Source organism: Misgurnus anguillicaudatus, chromosome 11 (genome assembly GCF_027580225.2).
Source record: "Misgurnus anguillicaudatus chromosome 11, ASM2758022v2, whole genome shotgun sequence".
NCBI lineage: Eukaryota > Metazoa > Chordata > Actinopteri > Cypriniformes > Cobitidae > Misgurnus > Misgurnus anguillicaudatus.
The window spans coordinates 25,415,128-25,440,000 of NC_073347.2; the positions used below are offsets into that span (position 1 = coordinate 25,415,128).

Consider the following 24,873-nt stretch of genomic DNA (forward strand, 5'->3'; position numbering starts at 1 on the left):
CAGATTATGACATCATCTTTAGCATAAAAACCCTTGACAGACCTGACAAATATTGTGTTACAGTGATGAAAATAAGTATTTGAACACCCTGCTATTTTGCAAGTTCTCCCACTAAGAAATCATGGAGGGGTCTGAAATTGTCATCTTAGGTGCATGTCCACTGTGAGAGACATAATCTAAAAAAAATCCAGAAATCACAATGTATGATTTTTTTTACCTATTTATTTGTATGATACAGCTGCAAATACGTATTTGAACACCTGTCTATCAGCTAGAATTCTAACCCTCAAAGACCTGTTATGCTGCGTTTACACCAGCCGCGTTTGAGGCGTCAAAATCCCGTCTACCGTGCCTAGTTTGCCGCTTGAACAGTTTGAAAGCAAGCATTTGACGCGCGGCAGAGGCGAAATCCGCTTCTTGTGGGAGGGGCAAGTGGTATGCGGTTGTCTGTTTGCAAGATGGCTGATGTTGATTGTGCATTTATCGAGAGAGTTACCGGTTTGTATTTGGTCATCTTACTATGGGGGAAAATAGTTTTAAAAAAACGGCGGGAATGCCGTGGGTTGATAAACATGCCGTGGGTTTATAAACGTTAAGTCAAAAGTGAAATGTGTATTTACAACTTACCAGGTTGCCCAATGTCCTCACTGATACACTTCCAAGCAAGGTCCTTTTTATTTCTGTCTCTATAGAAATAGGAACTTGTGTCGTATAGCTCCGGGTGACTGCTCACGGACAATATCAAGTGTTCCTTCATGTTGAATGAGTGACTCGGGGCGGGGCTGCCGCCACAGCAGCAAGCAGGCTCCTGATTTGTTAATCTACCGCGCCATGCTAAACACCTCATTTGTGCCGCGGGACCTCCAGACGCACATCAAGTGTCTTCACATTGCCTTAACATTGAAATCACTCGCGCTTGACGCCTCTACCGCGGCTGGTGTAAATGCAGCATTAGCCTGCCTTCATAATGTCAATGTCCACCTCCACTCCATTTATTATCCCAATTTAGATGCACCTGTTTGAGGTTGTTAGCTGCATAAAGACACCTGTCCACACCATACAATCAGTAAGAATCCAACTACTAACATGGTCAAGACCAAAGAGCTCTCCAAAGGAGAGACAAAATTGTACACCTCCGCAAGGCTGGAAAGGGCTATCGGGAAATTGCCTACAATGACAATTTCAGACCCCTCCATGATTTCTAAGTGGGAGAACTTGCAAAATAGCAGGGTGTTCAAATACTTATTTACTGACCTAACACATCCTGAAGTTTGACTTTTCAGAGTTTTTCAAAATAAAAGTAAATCGTGTTTAAATGTGAGGAGATCCTGTCTGGACGAAAGTAACACTTGTTACTTTTGTCCCGCTGCTAATACTGTTGTATATGTTGAAAATTGATATTATTTTAATTTGATTTAATTTCATTTTCATAGTTCAAACTGTTGATTTTTTTTTATTCTCAACAATTTAAGTTTGTACTGTTGGTTGCTTTTAAAACATTTGATAAAACTGAAATTTAAAATGAAAATGTAATTTAATTATTTTTTACAAAGATAAATGACAAAATATGTTTGAAGTTACATATTAACGAGTTCATAGTCATGTATATTTAATAAAAACATGTGCAACACAAAAATCTATTTTGTTTTGTTGTGTTACTTTTGACCCACCTGTGTGTTACTTTCGTTCCTGCAGGTGGGGTCGAAAGTAACAATTCGCTACTCATGTTCAAAGTGAAATTATACTGAAGTCGTTTTACATTTTTACAAAATTTCACCTTGTACTGATAGACCACACTTGTGAGTTATTGACCACTGCAAAAATATATCTTTGTCTATAACATTATCTTTTAAAATTAAGTTTTTCTGAAAAATTTTACTTTCGCCTTTGCTCCCCCCTATATAATAGAATATATAGTATTTTTGCAAATTGTATTGTCCTTATAAGTAGATTTATAATCTTAGTAAAATGCTATATACGTTTTCCTTGACTATCAAACATAAACGCACACTAGTAGGGTAAATAGTAGGTTTGAATTCAGACATACTTCTCTCCTTGCCTACTGACCATTTGTATGGAAATATGTGATTTCGGGCTCAGTGATATGGGCGTTTCACACGGTACGCGGCAGTCGGGAGAGTCTAGTTCATTTTTAATAGGAGACGTGCGGAAAGCGGCAAAATGGGGGCGGTTACAGAGGTGGAATGGAGTTGGTCCACACACCTTGCTCGTATGCCTAAAATCCTGCCCCTTCCATGGACATGGCTTTTCATGGCAGGCATGGTTAAAGATAAACGTATTTGCATTAAATGCTGCACAAAACGCTTCCACTATACGAGAAAAGCTGTAGCCACGCAGTGATTTCACTGCTTGCCACGTCTGAAATGCCTATTAGTTTTTTAGTTATTTAATAATAAATAACAAGCACCATATTAAAATAGATTTGTCTTTCAATAGTACATGGAAATGTCCCTGAAAATAAAATAAAAAATTATTTGCAGTAATACAGCAGTGTTAAATGCATCTCGCTCGCTCGCTCTCTCCATGTGGTTTATTTTGCTATAGGCAACGAGTTTCTTTCTTAATCAGCTCACTGGCAAAAAACCTGCATCTCTTGAGAGACCAGAAGGTGAGCTGTCTGAGAGATGAAATAAAATTATGTTTATCTCAAGGCTGACTTGACCCAGAAAAGGAGGTTTTTGTCACGCTTGGAAAAGGAGAAACTTACCTCCCTAGCGACCATAAGCTTTCTTCTGAGAAGCGTGCATTTTTGCTCACGCCTTCTGGCAATAATGTCTGGTGTCATACACTTTCAGTAAAATAAACCACTATTAACATCAGCCGCTTACTCATTCACAAATATCAGCATCTGGATTGTAAAAGCGATGCAGTCAGTCCGAAAAAATGTTCAGAGAGAAACCAATCAAGCCATCATAACCACAAACCAAACAAAAGAAATGAAATAAAGGCATACACTCATGCACACATGATTACCATTGTGCTCAGTGTTTGAATAACCGTGACCCACTCAGTTGAATGAACGATGTGGTAGCCCTTCACGTACAGTATGTGTGATCCTCATGGCGTTTGTCTGTGAACAGTCTGTTTCCCAGGAATAGAAAATCGTCACTGTGTTTTGGCTCCGCTCGCATGTTGCCCTGCCAAACACTGCTCCCCATCACAGAAGGCACACAGCATTGATAGGACACTCGCATGCTGGGTTATGAAGCACAGTCGACATTGATTAAGTGCCTGAGAATTTTAACATGTTGAAAAGATTATGTACAGTAAAAGTCTGTCTGACTATAAAAAGTGTGTGTTGCAGTTGAACGAAGAATGTATGTCTGAGTAGATTTGGGACATCTTGTGGTTATATAAAGATAGACGTGTTCCCACGAGAACTGGATCTCTTCTGCATATTTCAACATCAGGAGAATCATGAATCTGATTAGTGCTTATTTATGCTTCGGGTGTAACGCATCATCATATCTGTACCTTATTAACATATCATACATTCTGTGGAATAATGAGTAAACTTATTATCCTGACTGTGCCGCTGTATGTTTACTTGGAAATGTTAATATTGTGGAAAAACTCTCTCAACCGTCTTGCTCTTCTGCATTTTCTTTCTCTTCTCTGTTCTGTTCAAATGTGTTTTGATCAAATGTGACCCTGTCTGTAAAGTCTCAATCTAATTATGAAATGAGGAGGATCAAAGTTTGATTTTAATTGTTGATTTCAATCTTTGACATAATCTGTCAATATTAAAGTTGTCATGAAGCGGATGTAGCGATTGTCTTATTATCCACGTTTTTGATTTAGGATTATGAGGCACATGTATTTTTTATTTTAAATAGTGAAGCTCACAGATACCGCAATATTTATTTTCTTCTTTCAATTTTATTGCGATTTTTAAATATATTTGGGTTGTATTTTTATAGAATGTTCTTTACATTATGTAGGGTGATTTTATGTAGAAAATAGAAAATCACAAAAAAATAACAAAATGTACTCAAAATATTACAGTTTGAGGTTTGAGGTAGTTGATTCAAGACTGGACATGTCCATGTCTACCACCTATGAGAGCGTGTTTGATTCACAAATATTCGTCTTATTCATGCTTTGTTTTTTGAAAATAGTTTTTCACAGTATATAGAGAATAAAAATTAGGGTAGTTATAGTCTGTGGGTCTGTGAACTCTTGCTTTTGTGGGCTGATAGAATTTAAATTGCCTGCATTTAGGGAATTAATTTAAATGATGTGTCAAGATTTGCATTATAATGAATCAGTGACTTTTAGACAATGCACTGAACCAGTAAATCTACAGTACATTTATCCACAATACATGGTTCCCACAGCTCCTTGAAATCCTTGAAAGTTTGTGAATCTGGACAAAAAAATTTGAGGCCCTTGGAAGTTTTTGAAAATATACATGCATAGATACAGGGAATTGAAAGTGCTTGAATCTATTTTATGCAATAAGTTTTCTGGGAAAAAATCCATATTATTCCCTGTGTAATGTAGGATAATATCATAAAAATTCTAGACTTTTTAAGCACACGTGCTAAACTGTTCGCTTTAAATGCGTATATCTACTGTATGTTGATTCATACCAAAATGTTTTTTCGCGTATTTATGTTTAAAACCTGAAATGTCTCGGGTTACGTATGTAACTTTTGTTCCCTGAGAAGGGAACGAGACGCTGTGTCTACCTTGTCATACTTCATGTGTGTCCCTTGTCATACTTCCTGCGTCCCTGTAACGCCGTCTTTGGCAATATTTTAGATAGCTCCCGCTTTACCATCTTTGTCGTAAAGCCTCACCATTAAATTTGATATACACATTCAGACGCACTTACCCCTAAAGTGTCACCGTAGTGACGCAGTGTGAGTTCCCTCGAAAGGGAACTGTAACAATGTATCATAAAAGGTAACACGACGTAACCTTGCTCTCATGTGTCCCCACATTTAGTCCTTAAATTTGAGGGTATTGGACCTTGAAAGTCCTTGAAAGGTCCTTGAATTTGAAGTTAACTAAGGTGTGGGAACCCTGACAATACCTTGAAAGAAAATCTCTGAATCGTCTTTTCTTAGTAATCATGTCGGTCTATCTTTCTCTCTTTTTATCTTTAAGGTTACAGCCCTTGATATGTCCGCAGCCCTCTAAGAAGGTGGCTCTTGACCAGGTGAGCGAGTTTAATCACCGTCTTTCACAGTATGACAGTTTTGGTGATTCTCTCTAGATATTAAATTAATTTTCCTCAACCCTCAAATGGCCTCTGGCCCAAAGTTTCACCTAGTTTATCCTCGGCGTTAAGGAATCAGTATTAAATTGACCTAGAATCAAGTTTTTCTCTTTCATGTCTTAAATTAGAAAATTATTTTGAGCTAGAGTGCTGGTCTTGGATACTGAAGTAGATACTCAAAGGCCCTGGTTCATCATCATTTGAAGATGAATTGTGAACTTTACACATTACAGGGATGGAGAACAAATTTCAAGTAAAAGAGAACAAACAATGAATCTATGCCCTTAAATATCAAGCAATCATTCATGCTTTTGGTGTGATTAAACCTCACGTTCGTGTGTTTGTGAGTGCTGGCTGCTCATACCTGTATGTATACGTAAATTCTAGACTGAATTTTTTACTTTAAAGCCGCTCTATGCATTTACGGCGTTTTTGTCAAACAGCGACCCCTAGAGTCGCTGGAGAATACTTGCAACTGTCGTAATTTCCCACTCTAGTACTCCGAAGATAATGACTAGGTAATGTTTCACAATTTCATACAAATATTTGGCTACTGCATAGTCTACTAAACTACAGATGATGGTAATAGGATAATAAGAAGTTTATTCCAATATATAATTATATAATAATTATATCCATATAATAATAAAGTACCGCGCTTGCTAGCTTATAACGTTTTTACATGATTGCAGCTAAATCACAAGTAAACATAACAAAATGCCTTGACAAAGTTAATTGTGTACGTTGCAGTATTTCATAACGTGGTTCGGTATAATGTCCCTATACATGATTATTGCTATTTATCATAATAGTTTGCAAATTGTGCATGTTTACACTATTTACAGCCTCTAGGATTATTAATGTCCTGATAATTATGTGAGATATTGACAACTGTCGTCATGATAATCGCATGACATACTACAAGCAAGCGCAACAACATACAACATAGACCGCAAACAAGTTAACAAATAAGAGATTTACTTACTAGTCCATCAGCAAGATCGCCAGATCAGCATCCATCCAGTGCTGTCTTTTAGCTCACGCCAACGAGTAAAAACCTGACCGAGTGGGACTCTTGTCCGGTTCCTAACGTGGTCAGATTCTCTTTTTCTTTTCCTTCTCTCTTCCGAACGCGCTTTCTTAACTTTTAAATCAATTAGCATCACGTCTCAAATTCGCGCGTGCAGTTGTTGTTATAGGCTTGATCGACTTCATGCAGCGCTGCATGAACCTACAGCCGGATGACGTCAAAGTGCCATCTCGGATCATTCTCGCGGTACTTTGACGTCATCCGGCGGTCGGTTCTTGCAGCGCCACACGAAGTCGAACAAGCCTAACATGTGTGACGTCGTTGCCGTAAAGCAAGTCGTGATTCTCGCAAGATTTGTCAGGGGCGGTTCTCTCAAGCTTGCATTGGTGGTTTTGCTAGCGGCGTCCTCCCCAAGCTTCAACAGGAGGATGATTTGCCGTACTATGACTTTGTTAACCACCGAAATAACTTTGAAGCTGTTATATTAAGGTAAAATAACTGCATAGTGTGTCTTTAATGTAAAGTAAATTATATTAAATGTAATGTAAAGTCAGTAAATGATGCTGTCTCAGCCCCAGTGTGGCTCTTTCACTCCTTTTTGCTGTTTGCTCTGTGATTTGTTAATGCTAAATGTCAGGATTAAAAAAAAAATCCAGATACAGTACATTTAATTTCTTTTTAGTTTTTGTAAGTTGAAAATAAAGTTTTTATTAGGGTGTAAATTAGGGTTAGTCTATAATAATTATAATTGGCTATATTTAAATACGTATGCGTGTGAATACACAAAACAAATAATTTTATTGGTACGAGGGGTCACAACTCTGCATTGTTGTAACTAGGCAACCTTTACCCATTACTTGGCAACAAGGAAAATTAAGCTTTATGAGTGGCGTTGTTCCTGTTGTCCCTCATGAACAAAACAGTTCATTATTTTCCCTCTGAAGATTATTTGTCAACTCTTATGTTAGCATACTGTTGTGATTCTATTTAATCTGAAGACCAAAAATTCCTTCCTTCCTTTTTTCCTTCCTTCCTTTCTTTTTTATTCTCTACCTTCAGAAAGGTTCTGGCCTTCCATTGGCCGCCCCTGTCCAGAATGCTGTTGTTGTGGAAAGTGGACCGGTTTCATATGAAGATCCTACAGGTGAAGAAGAGGAGGATGAAGAGGAGGAACCTTGCATCAGTGCCATGGATTTAATGGGTCATGGTGGTGGTATGTTATGCAATAAAATCTAGCCTTCACCTTTTAGATGACCTTTGGCCTTTTGGGGATCGTTTCATAATGTATTATTTCTTAAGAACTTTGACAGGTCCAGCCCCTTTTAGCCCATATAACTATATATGATTCAGAAAGTTACAGTATCTGTTTTGTCCTTTTTACAGATTACGGGTTCGAATTCGACGATGATGATGGATTTTAAATCCAGGATGTATGTGAGGGCGCCGTTGGACGTAATGCACCAACTTATCCTGCTGCTTATTACTACCACAAGAAAGACATCCAGCCTTCATCTCACTGGCGTTGGTGATTCTGTTTGTGAAGATGAATTGTAAACTTTACACACTACAGGGATAAAAAACTAATTTCAAGTAAAAGAGAACAAACTACATGAATCTATGCCCTTAAATAACAAGCACTCATTCACGCGTTTGGTGTGATTAAACCCCACATTCGTGTGTTTGTGAGTGCTGTCTGCTCATACGTGTATGTAATATATAACTTTCAAAGTCACACCTGAGCCTGAACTGTGCAGTTATATAACACACTCAGCCATCATTAATCATCAGGTAGCCACATATTCGCTGCTGTGTGCATGCATATATTATAATTCAAACATACAGCGGATAACCAGGAGTGTGTGTGCGTGTGTTTGCGGAGATGGAGAGTGATGATTCTCTGGGAGTGTGTAAGCCTGCTAGCTAACTGCATTACTGTGTGTTTTAGCGTAATGATGACATATGATATTGCACATCTAAAGCGATTAGCCCCACAGAAGCCCTGTGTGCGGACGTGCATGCACACGTGCCTTTGACTATTGCTGTGTACAAGACTGAAATACTATGACTTTTAAAACCAAAGTGTTAATATTTAAACCAGATGTACCTCTGTTTGCTTAGTTAGCAGCCTTGAGTGACTTGATTCAATCTGATTTTTTGACAGTGTTCAATTTTGCTCACTTAGCTGGTTTTCTAGTGCCTTTTTATTATACAGCGACTTACTGGTGTAGTTTGGGCTAATAGGCTGCTATTTATTTTAAGTATAATGTTTGCACGTTATTATTTTTTGACTAGGAAATAATGATTTTGATTTCAGTTGATTTCTGATTTTTTTCCTGGTTTAGTATTGAAACATTGAAATAACATGAGTGCTTGAAAAATTCATTCCGCATAAATGCTGTTAGGATATGGAGAAGTTTTCATTTGGAGTGTTTACAAAATGCAATGTACATTTATTTTCATATTAAGAAAATTGAGGATTTGTTGTGAAATATATTAAGGTTAGCAAAATAACATTCATAGTTGTCTACGGGTATATGTCTGAGAATAAGAATCAACAGTGTTTTAATGTGAGCACACTTGATATTTAAAAGTTGGTCCCTGGAGAACTTTCATGTGTATTTCTAAAGAAAATTATTCTGCATTTTGTGTAGGAGTTTAATTTTTTTACATTATTTATAGTTTGTTCTCTTCCAGACAAAATTAGTATAATTTATTTCCTTCTAAAATAAGAATATGCAAAGGGTTGCTTCTGTCATGTATACTGTATCATGCCACACACCACATATGATGTTTTGGTAAATGCACCAAACTGTAAACGTTTATTGTAAAAATGATCTGATTAACCATTATAGCAGTCATGTGTTAGTATTATTTTTTTCATATTACAGTATTTTGGCAGAGAGCGAACCCACAAGATTTACAGATACAAACCAGGATTATGTAACTCGAGTTGGAAATATCTTGACCCATTCTGATAAAGCAGGTGGCCCAAACATCTTTTACTGAGGATACAATTGACATCAACGTAAATGCTATACTGATGTAACTCTAAAAAAAGACATTTATGTGATCCTAAAAATTGTGTTCTGTTTAATAAAGATGTTCTTCATGAGGAAACTGTGAGACTTTACATTTTTAGTCTTTAAAAACCAAAACATACACACACAGCATTTTTTTGGCTTAAATTAAACCATTTTGTCTAAATCAATCTTAAAAAGACTGAAACATTTAAAAAGTTTGATTTGGTTCTGGTCTAGTTCTTCTTGACAAAACATTACAGAGCATTAGGACCGGTAGCATCAGGTGGCTTCTCTTCTAGGGGCGCGTATTCAAAATATGTGTTTGGAGTGTCGTGTGTGGCTCATCATGTCAAAATCTGTGTTCGGTGCGTCATGTAAACCTATGTGCATCATGCGTCATGTCAAAATACGTGCCTGCTGCACAGGCGTCAAAAGGGTTTATGATAAAAGAGACACTCATGGTCACAAAGTACTCGCAAGACACTAACTTAACACTAAACAGCTTACACATGCGATTAAGCAAGTATCTGGCAAACGCAAGTGTCTCTTTTATCATAAACCCCTTCGAAGCCTCTACAGCAAGCATGTATTTTGACATAATGTGTGATACATAGGTTCACGTGACGCACCGAACACATATTTTGACATGATGAGCCACACACATGAAGGGCTGAATACGTTTTCACGAGCTTCACATCGTGCACTCTCAAAAAAAAGTCACTTGCCACCACTGAATAGGATTGAAGTGTTGATCAGAAGACCCAAACAATTATTTATTAATCACGATGTATTCTCTGTGTTTTGTACTTTAGTGTGATTACTGTATTTTGCTTTTTGTGTTGGTTACAGTATAACCTTATATGCCTTCCTTCAGCAGTACAACATATAGCAGTCTATCCTTCACTCCCAGTGGGGCAAAGCATTCTGGGAAATAAGGGACTATAAAAGTTGATCATCTGTTAGGTCCATACCCCTGAGGCTATTGTTTTTGGTTTGGCATAGAATAGAAACATAAGCCAAAATCATTCTAAGGTCTCATCCACTGAGATCTTAAGTGACCTTATGCTCATCTCTGCAGGGCAAGTGCTGCTGAAAGATATCCTGAGTTCTTAAGGTCATACAGTATGCATTTACCTGGTGTGATGGGGGGCAATTTTGGTCCTGCCTTGAAGGTTTGTAAAAGTGCGGAGCCTCTGAAAAAATATTTTGGTATCCTTTATTGTATGTGCTGCTGAACAGAAACAAGATCTAATTTTACAGTTTCTCAATTGTCTCTGACTGAACAGTGAGTATAATGAAAATCAGCTCACCTCTTCATACTTTCTTTCTCATTATGCATTTAACACTGATGTGCAACCTTGTCTCTGTCAAATAGTTTGACCTTTTACTATGACACATGAGAAAGCAGCACTGATCAGAGATCAGCTTTGAGGGTGGAACCGATGAAATTGTGCGTTAATCTGTTTGACGTATGTGGATTTACAGAGACCGTGAGAAAGGTGTAAGAAAATGAGCCATGAGAGGGGAGTATTGACTGGTTGTACTGATAAGACAAATTCTCATTAACTCGTCAAGTCAGTGTGTAAGTCACCTTTCCACTATAAAATACTAAATGAACAACGCTCCTCATTCTGGATAGTCCTGAAGATTTATTTGTGCGTGTGCATCAGATTGACCAGAGGGACTTTACAGCTTCCCTGTTGAATGGAGTGTATTTTTGTCATTTAAGCTCGTGTCGCAAGAGGGCAGCATTGAGTAGCGTGTAACGTAAAGACATGACTTGTCCACCTGTACAGATGTGAAACATATTTCACTTGAAACCGGTGGCGGGGCTTTGAGCAGAGGTTTGGGGGCTTGAGCTCTTTGGTCAAAAGCACCCAATCTTTTGAGGATTGATTGATTAAAATGTGTAAACTAAAACGTTTTAAATTTTATTATTATTACTTCTAATTTGTAGTACACAAATTCCGTCTATTTGCGGGAGAGTTTTTTTTACAACTTTATTCCGTTAAAAGCAACTGTGAAGCTCAGACACTATTGCGTACAGTATGTGTCGAGTTGTTCATGACAGTACAGTTTCTGCTTCGGCCTGCAGGTGGCACTGTTGACAACACGAAGTCAGTCGTTGAACAAAAATAAACGGTTCAGCCATATTTACAACTTATTAAAAACACAGCTTACAATGCATATGTTTATGCATGTAAAAAATAAAATAACTTTAATTAAATGAAAGCCTATAAAAATATAGCATATAAATGCACTCATGTTATTCAAATTAGTGCTTGAAATTTTTTATGATCTAACATTTTCCAGGATGAAATATTAATCGGAAATAAAGAAATACAAAGGATAAATATCAGGATTTAAAAAAGGAGTCAATTAGGGTTAAAACTATACTCTGCAGGACAGTGGCCCTCTGTAATGATGTACCATGAGGCTGAGGATCCATTTGCAGTCTTTATTATCTCTCAAGATAAACTCAACAGGTTAAACACCAACAAACACAATGTAAAGGGACAGGCAAACTCGTAGTCAAATAACAGCCAGGATAGTCAGGGCAGGCAGCAAACAATTGTAGTAATCAATAAACAGATTGAAGTAACAAACCGGGAGATACACAGACAGGAACCGCTCAGAAATGACAGCCGTTGGTCAAGACTTCGCAAATCGCAAATCGCAATGAGTTCTTCTTCTTCTTCTTCTTCTTTCTTTTTTCTTTTTTCTTTTTTACCGGCGGTTGGCAACCAATCGCAATGAGTTCAAGTCAGGTAGGCTATATAAGCAGTTCATGATTGGATGCAGGTGGTATTGTAATCAGTCCAGGTATGTGGAATCATGGGAAATTCAGTCCGAAATGAGCACTAACAGGAGCGTCACTAGGCCCTTTTTAGGGGGGCTTCAAATAATATGAAATGAAGGAATGACGGACCTCTTAAAATCTACGAGTCTGTCAATCGTGGTGCGAAAATGCCACCACATGACTTAACGGCGGCAACCCACTGCCTTTTTGGCTTTATCTAAACAAATTTGCAGCGCAAAGGAGAAGCAGAGAGAGACAGACGAAGCGAGATGCTGAAAAATCACAGAAATATTTGCCATGAAGGGAGAAGGTCAGTCAAGTTACCAGTAAAAGCACGCATCTATATATTGCTTATTAACGTTACATGTTTTAAAGTCACGTGCTGGCGTGATGCATTGCTTTATGTACAGTTGTTGTTTTGAACGCATCAGGTAGATAATTTCATGCAGCGAAACAAACACCAGGTGATTGTGAAGTTTATCCTTTTATAAAACTTGTTTTTTGTGGAAAAACTGGATCAAAAGTGCAAATCAAGCTTTTTATGGTCATTTCACCTTATATTTGCGGTAAAATAACTTTTTAAAAATCTAATAATATAAGTAAAGTATAGCTTATATGTTTGTTTCATTTAAAATATTAATATTTCAACATTTAAACTTTTTCCTTTTAAAAAGTGTATGCGACCTGTGTATTTGTCTGTGGTATGGTAGTATATGTATTCCTAGTAAGTTTTTGAGGGTTCAACGTGGTTCCACAGCACATTCCATTAATAGTCTCAATTGTAATATTTATTTATTACATATTTTTTTTATTAGCTTGGCTTGGTTTACGTATCTTAACATTTTAAAGAATAATAAAACGTATCAACAAGTAAATAAAATAAAACAACAAGTAAAAGAAAAATGAAAAAAGAAATTCACAGGTTTAGAACAACATGAGGATGAGTAAATGATGACAGAATTTTCATTTTAAAGTGAACTATCCCTTTAAAACTCAGGGAATGGCTCCCTCTGGTGGTGATCAGATGACGATGCAGGCGCCTCGTTCATCACACCCTCCAGGACCATGGTTCCCCACCCTTGGTCTAAGGCCCTGTTTACACGTACATTGTTATTTTGAAAAACTGAGACATTTCCCTTCGTTTAGGCCCTTTGCGGTTTCGTGGGCTTGAGCTTCTTGCTACACCATATATAGACCAGTTCAAATGATGTAAACAACACTGGTCCAGAAACGCTTCCGGTTACAGTTTGTGACAGTTATTTTTTTATTTCACATATATTATTATCTTTAAGATGTTTGTTTAACTTCAGTTAATTCAGGTTTATATGTTCTGTTGGTTTATTTTATCCCAACGTTTATCTAGTGTTAAAAAACGGAAACAGGAAGTGCTTCTGGACCAGTGTTGTTTACGTCTCTTGAAATGGTCTATACACAGGTACGTGTCAATGAACACTTTTCTGAAACCAGAGTGGTTGAAATGCTCGTTTATAAAAATAGCCGGCCACGTTTAAAGGTAACCTGCTGAAAAAAACAGCATACCAGCAAGACCAGCATATGTTGTGTTTTGGTGCTGGTTTGCTAGTGAACACCAGCTAAACCAGCATTAGCAGCACCAGCTAAACCAGCACCAAATCAGCATTAGCACCGGCATCCCATGCTGGTCATACCAGCAAGACCAGCATATGTTGTGTTTTGGTGCTGGTAGCTATGCTTTGGTGCTGGCTCCATGCTGGCTTGATGCAGTTTTTTTTCAGCAGGGTAGTCTAGGCCCCTATCTCATCTGACTCTAGCAACGCCCCTGCGTGTATAAATATAAATATAGAGAGAGATCAGGATAGTCAATTGTCAATGTTTGTTTGAAATTGAACTATAGAGTCCAGACCTATTTTGGAAATCTGCCTCTTTAAAAGCCCCTCCCTTACGGAATGCAACCGAAAGTGAACACTCTTCTCTGATAACTGCGTGCAACAAATGGTGAGTGTGTCTCTACGTAGTATTTCTGTAATTATGCTTGTAATTATGGTTGTATGTCTGTCTTTTAATGAATTGTATATGTCTTTGCAGTATATTTGTATTGCAGACACTTTTCTTTTAATGTTTGGTTTATCTTTTATTGTTTAATTTGCTTGTGCTATTGTTTATCTCCATCGAGTGTGCGCCGTTAGTTTTTAAGATAATTCAGATCACTCGTTACATTATAGCCATTTTCTTGTTTGCAAAAAACATTTCAGTCCAAGTAAAACACCTCCTGTTTCTTCCACAGTGAAAGCCTGTGGGTGTAGTATCAACAAGATGGCAGAATTTTCTGATGATCAAGATCCTTTTAACTGTCCGATCTGTCTTCATCTTCTGAAGGATCCAGTCACTATAACATGTGGACACAGTTTCTGTATGAACTGTATTAAAGAGTGCTGGGATCAGGATGATCAGAAGGGAGTTTACAGCTGCCCACAATGCAGGCAGATATTCACTCCCAGACCGGTTCTCAACAGAAGCACAGTGCTAGCTGAACTCGTTGGGAAAATAAAGAGAGAAGAACCACAAGCTGTTGAAGCCACTCCCCAGAAGTCTTCAGCTGGGTCTGGAGATGTGGAGTGTGATGTCTGCATAGAAACCAAACTAAAAGCCATCAAGTTTTGTCTGGTGTGTGTGGCATCTTACTGTGAATCTCACATCCAAAGTCATTATATATCTCCTGCATTTAAGCGACATAAACTGGTCAATGCTTCGCCACATCTGCTGGAGCAGATCTGCTCTCAACATGATAAACCACTCGAGCTGTACTGTTGCCAAGACCAGCAGCTGATATGTATGCAGTGTGCTCTGATTAACCATCAGAACCATAGTATGGCTTCACCTGCTGCCAAACGACAAGAAATACAAGTAAGGCAATTGATTTGCCAATTGATTTGTCTCCGTTATGCTTTAAATGTATAGTTTACTAAAAAAAAACACAGTGCACACACTATATACATCTCTAACAAGTATTGTCTAAAATGTTATTTTGAAATATTGTAATACAATTGATTCACAGGGACAGGTCGAATCAAACCAGCATAGCCTACAAGAGGAAATACATAATCGAGAAATGAAAGTACAGGAGGTAAAACAAGCCATAGACTCTCATAAGGTGAGTGTGATGTAATACATTATAATGTTTTTTATGCTATTCCATTAGTGCTTCAGTGACTGTATTTGGCCTACCCAATTTCAAAAGCTTCCCATACCCACAAGCAGAGGTGCACATACAAAAGTGTGGTATCATTTTACAGGAAACCCTTTGAAATTACATAAAACACTGTTAAAAGTGCTCAACATGGTTGTATGTGTTGTCAGTCCTCTAATAAACACAAAAATAAATAGGCGCTTTTTGATGTTTTTTTTTTCTAAAGTCTGTTTTTAAAAGTGTATTACTCTAGCCCTGAGTGGTAACGAAACCTGCAGATAGTTTTGTTTGATTCCAGCAATTGCCAGCTTACAGAGGAAAAAGGAATTTTTTTCTCTATCATAATAAATGCAAAGTTATTTTACTCCAACCGAAGGGAGGAATAATACCCTTTTTGTATTTCATTTCCGCCTAAAAATATTTGAAGTGCTCCCATAACCACATACAGTGGAATAAATGCAATATCTTTATATAATTTTGCAGAAAACCCTTTGAAGTTACATAAAAAGCTGCTGTTTGTGACAAATATTGTAATTTGTTGTTTTTCATATGATGAAACACCAAATTTTCTTTTTATAAGTTGTAAATATAGTATATGAATAACTCTGGTTCTGTGTGCTCTAGCAAACTGCAGACAGTTCTGGTTGTTACCAGCAGCAGACAGTAAACACCCAAAAAAAGAATGAACTCTTTAGCATGTCGCATTCAAAAGTTATTCTTATTTTACTGAAGGGTGTGAGAATTTTTTTTAATATACATTTTTTGTTTTGCACGTATAATAAATAGCAAGGGATTAATTAGGCACACAACCAAAGAAAATGCTGTGAATGGACTCATTGTTTAGAGTAGGACCTACGAGAAAAGATGGTGTATCATTTGTGGCTATCTGTGCTATCTGAGGCTGTCCACACTCAAGTTTCCCATATGTTTACAAAAGACAATTTTTTACATCATTATTCATTCGACAATTGTTGGATATGTGTTGATAATAGAACTAAAATAATAAATGAACGATGTAGCCTCATTCCTGAGAGTGAGAGCTTTCATTTGATATAAGACTTGCCCATGTTTGTCATACTTGAAAAATATGAAATATGTGAATATTAAATCACATAAAAAATTGTGAAGGGGGGTGATAGTGTAAATTAAGTGTAAATAACTTTCTTACAGTAAAAGATTTCTCAAAGTGATGCATATCTGCAGAAAGTAGAGAGTCTACGCTTTCAAACATTATCTCATATGTGGTACTGGGTCCATGACAGACCATTAAAAACTAGATATTAAAGTTTGAAGACAAACTTTATGTTGGCTTGAAAAAGCGTAGCTTGAACGTTTAAAACGGTTTGACAGAAGTTTAGTTTAGTAGGCTATCTGGCTTTTAGTATGTTTAAGTATGAAGGTAGCATGATTTAGCATGATGCTAGCATGATTAGCATGAAGCTGGCATGATGCTAGCATGATTAGCATGAAGCTGGCATGATGCTAGCATGATTAGCATGAAGCTAGCATGATGCTAGCATGATTAGCATGAAGCTAGCATGATGCTAGCATGATTAGCATGAAGCTAGCATGAAGCTAGCATAGCTAGCATGATGCTAGCATGATTAGCATGAAGCTAGCATGATGCTAGCATGATTAGCATGAAGTTAGCATGATGTTAGCATGATTAGCATGAAGTTAGCATGATGATAGCATGATTAGCATGAAGCTAGCATGATGCTAGCATGATTAGCATGTTAGCATGAGGCTAGCATGATGCTAGCATGATTAGCATGAAGCTAGCATGATGCTAACATGATTAGCATGAGGCTAGCATGATGCTAGCATGATTAGCATGAAGCTAGCATGATGCTAGCATGATTAGCATGAAGTTAGCATGATGTTAGCATGATTAGCATGAAGTTAGCATGATGATAGCATGATTAGCATGAAGCTAGCATGATGCTAGCATGATTAGCATGTTAGCATGAGGCTAGCATGATGCTAGCATGATTAGCATGAAGCTAGCATGATGCTAGCATGATTAGCATGAAGTTAGCATGATGTTAGCATGATTAGCATGAAGTTAGCATGATGATAGCATGATTAGCATGAAGCTAGCATGATGATAGCATGATTAGCATGAAGCTAGCATGATGCTAGCATGATTAGCATGAAGCTAGCATGATGCTAGCATGAAGCTAACATGAAGTTAGCATGATTAGCATGAAGCTAGCATGATTAGCATAAAGCTAGCATGATGCTAGCATGATTAGCATTAAGCTAGCATGATGTTAGCATGATTAACATTAAGCTAGCATCATGCTAGCATGATTAACATGAATCTAGCATGATGCTAGCATGATTAGCATGAAGCTAGCATGATTAGCATGAAGCTAGCATGATTAGCATGAAGCTAGCATGTTGTTAGCATGATTAGCATGAAGCTAACAGGATAAGCATGAAGCTAACATGAAGTTAGCATTATTAGCATGAAGCTAGCATGATGCTAGCATGATTAGCATGAAGCTAACATGAAGTTAGAATGATTAGCATGAAGCTAGCATGATGCTATCATGATTAGCATTAAGCTAGTATTATGCTAGCATGATTAGCATGAAGCTATCATGAAGCTAGCATGATTAGCATGAAGCTAGCATGATGATAGCATGATAAACATGAAACAAGCATGAAGCTAGCATGATTAGCATGAAGCAAACATGAGGTTAGCATGAAGCTAGCATGATTTAACGTGAAGTTAACATGATTAGCATGATACTAGCATGATTAGCATGAGGCTAGCATGATTAGCATGAAGTAAACATGATGTTAGCATGAAGCTAACAAGATTTAACATGAAGTTAACAAGATATATTATGAAATTAGCATAAAGCTAGCATGAAACTAGCATGATGCTAGTATGACTTAGCATGAAGCTAGCATGAAGCTAACATGACCCAAAGACCCAACCCCCATGTCTCTATGATGTTCAGATCCAGAGATATAAGGCTTTGTTTATTATGTTGCTAGGGTGCTCTTATTTGGTTGCTAGGGGCGTGGCTTAACACCTCAATAAGAATCCTATTAAGACTGATTGGATGCCTGAGTAAAATGAGCCCACCCCTATGTCTCTATGACACTCTGGTGTAAAGATATCCATCTGGGCTTTTTATAATGGTAGTCTATGGGAGATGTTGCTAGGGTACCCAAAATTGTTGCTAGGGGCGTGGCTTAATAGCTCTAGTGCAATCCTAAGAGACCTATTGGATGACTGAGTAAAATGAGCCCACCCCCATGTCTCTACGACACTCTAAAGTGAAGATATTCCATCTGGGACGCTTTTATTCCCTTATATGGGCATGTTTCCTGCCCCATTATAAGTCAATGGGAAATTTTGGGGGCCTCTTACACCCCAGGGGTACAGCTTACACCCCATTGTGATGTATGTTCTTACACAGCCTGTCAGCCTCCTTAAATGTGGTAAGCCACAAGTTTCTACAAGTTTCTCACTCGCAGCTATGACCCGTCAAAGTTTGTCTCCATGTTAAGTCAATGGAAATTTTGGGGTGTTCGAGCCCCCCGTTTAGGAAATCGGAAGGTCCTATCAGTTAGAAAAGATATAGCACACTAAGTCAGACCAGTCTGGAGGTCCGTGGAAAATTTGGTGCATGTAGCTTGAAAGCTCTAGGACGAGTTAGTGTTTAAAATTTAGTCTCAGAAGAAAGCGGAATAATAATAACTAGATAGAAAAGTTTGAAGACAAACTTTATGTTGGCTTGACAAAACCTGGCCTGAACGTTTAAAAAAGTTTTGGAGAAACTTAAAACAAGTTTAGTTTAGTAGTCTAACTTTCCGTAAACATGATTTAACATAAACTTAGCATGTTAACATGATTTAGCACTAAGTTAGCATGATGTTAACATGAATAAGCATGAGTAAACATGATGCTAAGATGAATTAGCATGAAGCTAGCATGATGCTAACATGAATTAGCATGAAGCTAGCATGATGCTAACATGAATTAGCATGAAGCTAGCGTGATGCTAACATGAATTAGCATGAAGCTAGCGTGATGCTAACATGAATTAGCATGAAGCTAGCGTGATGCTAACATGAATTAGCATGAAGCTAGCATGATGCTAACATGAATTAGCATGAAGCTAGCATGATGCTAACATGAATTAGCATGAAGCTAGCATGATGCTAACATGAATTAGCATGATGCTAACATGAATTAGCATGATGCTAACATGAATTAGCATGATGCTAACATGAATTAGCATGAACCTAGCATGATGCTAACATGAATTAGCATGAAGCTAACATGAATTAGCATGAAGCTAGCATGATGCTAACATGAATTAGCATTATGCTAACATGAATTAGCATGATGCTAACATGAATTAGCATGAAGCTAGCATGATGCTAACATGAATTAGCATGAAGCTAGCATGATGCTAACATGAATTAGCATGAAGCTAGCATGATGCTAACATGAATTAGCATGAAGCTAGCATGATGCTAACATGAATTAGCATGAAGCTAGCATGATGCTAACATGAATTAGCATGAAGCTAGCATGTTGCTAACATGAATTAGCATGAAGCTAGCATGATGCTAACATGAATTAGCATGAAGCTAGCATGATGCTAACATGAATTAGCATGAAGCTAGCATGATGCTAACATGAATTAGCATGAAGCTAGCATGATGCTAACATGAATTAGCATGAAGCTAGCATGATGTTAACATGAATTAGCATGAAGCTAGCATGATGCTAACATGAATTAGCATGAAGCTAGTATGATGCTAAAATGTATTAGCATGAAGCTAGAATGATGCTAACATGAATTAGCATGAAGTTAGCATGATGCTAACATGAATTAGCACGAAGCTAGCATGATGCTAACATGAATTAGCACGAAGCTAGCATGATGCTAACATGATTTAGCATGAAGTTAGCAAGATTTATTATGAAATTAGCATAAAGCTAGCAAGAAACTAGCATGAAGCTAGTATGACTTAGCATGAAGCTAGCATAAGGCTAACATGACCAAAAGACCCAACGACCATGTCTCTATGATTTTCGGATCCAGAGATATAAGGCTTTGTTTATTATGTTGCTAGGGTGCTCATATTTGGTTGCTAGGGGCGTGGCTTAATACCTCAATAAGAATCCTCAGAGACTGATTGGATGCCTGAGTAAAATGAGCCCACCCCCATATCTCTATGACACTCTAAAGTGAAGATATTCAATCTGGGACGCTTTTATTCCCTTATATGGGCATGTTTCCTGCCCCATTATAAGTCAATGGGGAAATTTGGGTGCCTCTTACACCCCAGGGGTGAAACTTACACCCCAATGTGATGTATGTTCTTACAGAGCCTGCCAGCCTCTTCAACTGTGATAACCCACAAGTTTCTACAAATTTCTCGCTTGCAGCTATGACCCGTCAAAGTTTGTTGCAATGTTAAGTCAATGGAAAATTTGGGGTCTTTGAGCACCCCGTTTAGGAATTCGGTAGGTCCCATCAGTTAGAAAAGTCATAGCAACAATCTACGTACCAGTCTTAAAAGTTTTGTAAAGTTTTGTGGGTGTAGCTTGAAAGCTCTAGGAGGAGTTACTGTGAGAAAAAGTTTGTACCAGAAGAATAATAATAATAATAATAATAATAATAATAACTAGATAGGTACATTTCCTGAAGAAAATGTGAAGTGGTGCTTGCCGTGGCAAAATTCTGGGGGAAATGTTTGATTATACTCCGAGTCACGAGTCAAACGGTCCAACCCCCGTGTCTCTACGATGTTCTGATGTGGAGATATAAGGCTTTGTTTATTGAAGGTAGTATGATTAGCATGATGTTAGCATAATTAACGTGAAGGTAGTATGATGTTAACATGATTAGCATGAAGTTAGCATGATGTTAGCATGATTATCAGGAAGTTGGCATGATGATAGCATGATTAGCATGAAGTTAGCATGAAGTTAGCATGAAGCTAGCATGATGTTAACATGAGTAGCATGAAGCTAGCATGAAGCTAACATGATTAGCATGAAGTTAGCATGAAGCTAGCATGAAGCTAGCATGATTAGCATGAAGCTAGCATGATTAGCATGAAGCTAGCATGATTAGCATGATGTTAGCATGATTAGCATGATGTTAGCATGATTAGCATGAAGTTAGCATGAAGCTAGCATGATGTTAACATGATTAGCATGAAGCTAGCATGAAGCTAACATGATTAGCATGAAGTTAGCATGATAAGCATGAAGCTAGCATGATGTTAGCATGATGTTAGCATGATTAGCATGAAGTTAGCATGAAGCTAGCATGAGGCTAGCATGATTAGCATGAAGCTAGCATGATGTTAGCATGATTATCAGGAAGTTGGCATGATGTTAGCATGATAAGCATGAAGTTAGCATGAAGTTAGCATGATGTTAACATGATTAGCATGAAGCTAGCATGAAGCTAACATGATTACCATGAAGTTAGCATGAAGCTAGCATTAAGCTAACATGATTAGCATGAAGCTAGCATGAAGCTAGCATGATTAGCATGAAGCTAGCATGATTAGCATGATGTTAGCATGATTAGCATGATGTTAGCATGATTAGCATGAAGTTAGCATGAAGCTAGCATGAAGCTAGCATGATTAGCATGAAGCTAGCATGAAGCTAACATGATTAGCATGAAGTTAGCATGATTAGCATGAAGCTAGCATGATTAGCATGATGTTAGCATGATTAGCATGATGTTAGCATGATTAGCATGAAGCTAGCATGAAGCTAGCATGAAGCTAGCATGATTAGCATGAAGCTAGCATGAAGCTAACATGATTAGCATGAAGTTAGCATGATTAGCATGAAGCTAGCATGATGTTAGCATGATGTTAGCATGATTAACATGATGTTAGCATGAAGCTAGCATGATTAGCATGAAGCTAGCATGAAGCTAACATGATTAGCATGAGGCTAGCATGATTAGCATCAAGCTAGCATGATGTTAGCATGATTAGCATGAAGTTAGCATGATGTTAGAATGATTAGCATAAAGATAGCATGATGTTAGCATGATTAGCATGAAGCTAGCATGATGTTAGCATGATTAGCAAGAAGTTAACATGAAGTTAGCATGAAGCTAGCATGATTTAACGTGAAGTTAGCAAGATTTATTATGAAATTAGCATTAAGCTAGCATGAAACTAGCATTAAGGTAGTATGACTTAGCATTAAGCTAGCATGAAGCTAACATGACCCAAAGACCCAACCCCCATGTCTCTATGATGTTCGGATCCAGAGATATAAGGCTTTGTTTATTATGTTGCTAGGGTGCTCATATTTGGTTGTTAGGGGCGTGGCTTGGGAGTGGCCAATAATGTGGCCAGTTATTACACTCTGAGTCACAAGTAAAATGGTCCAACCACCGTGTCTCTACGATGTTCTGATGCGAAGATATAAGGCTTTGTTTATTGGGTTGCTAGGGTGCTCATATTTGGTTGCTAGGGGCGTGGCTTGGGAGTGGCCAATGATGTGGCCAGTGATTACATTCCGAGTCACAAGTAAAACGGTCCAACCCCCGTGTCTCTACGATGTTCTGATGCCGAGATATAACTGTTTCAATGTTATGTTGCTAGGGTGCTCAAAAGTGGTTGCTAGGGGCGTGGCTTAATACCTCAATAAGGATCCTGAGAGACTGATTGGATGTCTGGGTAAAATGAGCCCACCCCCAAGTCTCTATGACACTGTGCTGCAAAGATATCCATCCTGGCATTTTATAATGGCAGTCTATGGGAGATGTTGCTAGGGTCCCCAAAATTGTTGCTAGGGGCGTGGCTTAATAACTCTGGGAGGATCCTGAGAGACTGATTGGATGCCCAAGTAAAATGGGCCCACCCACGTATCTCTACGACACTGTAAAGCAAAGATATCCCATCTGGAACGGTTTTATTCCCTTATATGGGCGTGTTTCCTGGCCCATTATAAGTCAATGGGGCACTTTTGGGCACCTCTTACACCCCAGGGGTACAACTTACACCCCATTGTGATCCATGTTCTTACAGAGCCTACCACCCTCTTCAAATGTTGTAACCCACATGTTTCTACAAAATTCTCGAGCGGAGCTATGACCCGTCAAAGTTGGGCGCAATGTTAAGTCAATGGGATTTTTCGGGTGGTTTTTCGCCCCCCTTTCGGAAATCCTGCACCCGATCGCTTATAAAAGTCATAGCACACCTCTCCTCAATAAACCGGTCAATTTGAGCCCTCTTTCGTGTGTCTACGACAAACCGCGCGGGACGAGTTACGCGCCGAAAAAACGTGCAGACATAAGAATAAAATATAATAATAATAAGAATAATATCCCTGAGGAATAGTAATAGTGATGCCTTGCATAAATGCAAGCACCACTAATAATAAGCTTAGATCGAAGAACAGTATGTTGGCTTTGTCAAGCCAACATAATTAAAGGAATATTTTATATTAAGTCAAAATAAGATAATTCTGGTACAGGGTCCACAGAGTCAAACAAGATAATAGCATTGTAATTAAGTCAGTCAAATTATATTACAAAAGTTTAATATTATAAACTCTATGGGCTACAGTAAGCTAGGCCATTACTTTGATCTTCTTTTGTGGTATAATAAGATTTTTGTTTCAGAGTAATACAAATGTCTTTGATTTGTTTGTTTGTTTGTTTTTGCCTTATACAGTAAGCATGTTTTCACCCTATTCCACTGTCTTTCACTGCTATATAGGCTAGGACGTAGTAAAAAATAATACAGAAAAATTCCAATGTCACAACTCAAAAGTGATAATTTACTGTAAACATTAATACACAAAATTAAAGATAATTCTATCTCCTAACAGAGTTCTGCACAGGAGGCAGTAAAGCAAACCGAGAAGATCTTTACAGAGTTGATCAGCTGCATGGAGAAAGACCAAGCTAAGATAACAGAGAACATCAAAAATCAAGAGAAAGCAGAAGAAAGAAAGGCTGAGGAGCTTATACATATACTGGAGCAGGAGATCATTGATCTCAGGAGGAGGAACAAGGAACTGGGACAGCTTTCACAGATAGACAATGACATTTGTTTCATACAGGTAACAAAACGGACTTAAACATTATACAGAAAAGTGCAGTATTTACTGTTTTCTGATTGATTGCTTATATTTTCACCTATAGAATTTTTGTTCTATTTACAACTATCAATGTTCAAACTTGTGCAACATCCCCGTAAACCAACTTCTGACATTTGAGGAAATACCAACAATTCTCTCTGAACTGAAAAGCCAATTGAATGATTTGCGTGAACAAGACACTGTCAGAATATCAGAGAAAGGTGAGATAAATTAGATTGGTTAATTGTCTACAGAAATTAAACGCTTCTTAAAGCAACACTATGTAGTTTCCATGTAAAAATGACTAATAGCTCGCCCATGTGGTTGAAAAGCGCAACAGTGCCTGGTATCAGACACTCTTCTGCAGGCAGGGGGAGGGGCGGGGCTGTGTGCTCTACCCTCCACCGCCACTTTCAGAGTGTGCTTGTAGCAGCTAGGAGGCTCTTCAGGTTGCAGCAACAGTACAATTTGTCCAGTCAAAAGTTGTTCTATCACTGAAATCATTTTAGAGA

The 24,873-nt window shown here is 37.9% G+C and overlaps 2 protein-coding genes across 5 annotated transcripts in view; both read left to right on the plus strand.

Moving 5' to 3' along the window:
* The window catches only part of brf1a (BRF1 general transcription factor IIIB subunit a), a 47,249-nt gene extending 37,857 nt beyond the window's left edge, over positions 1-9,392 (plus strand). For all 4 annotated transcript variants that reach the window (XM_073873415.1, XM_073873414.1, XM_073873413.1 and 1 more), the window contains 3 exons: positions 5,134-5,185; positions 7,335-7,488; positions 7,659-9,392. In XM_073873415.1, coding sequence (XP_073729516.1) covers positions 5,134-5,185; positions 7,335-7,488; positions 7,659-7,696 — 244 coding nt within the window. In that variant the 3' untranslated portion in view covers positions 7,697-9,392. The remainder of the gene's footprint in view (positions 1-5,133; positions 5,186-7,334; positions 7,489-7,658) is intronic.
* A 4,525-nt stretch (positions 9,393-13,917) lies between these two features.
* ftr80 (finTRIM family, member 80) overlaps positions 13,918-24,873 on the plus strand; it is a 13,483-nt gene continuing 2,527 nt past the window's right edge. The window contains exons 1-5 of the mRNA XM_073873420.1: positions 13,918-14,069; positions 14,359-14,978; positions 15,130-15,225; positions 24,110-24,343; positions 24,426-24,582. Of these exons, the coding sequence (XP_073729521.1) occupies positions 14,388-14,978; positions 15,130-15,225; positions 24,110-24,343; positions 24,426-24,582 (1,078 nt within the window). The 5' untranslated portion in view covers positions 13,918-14,069; positions 14,359-14,387. The remainder of the gene's footprint in view (positions 14,070-14,358; positions 14,979-15,129; positions 15,226-24,109; positions 24,344-24,425; positions 24,583-24,873) is intronic.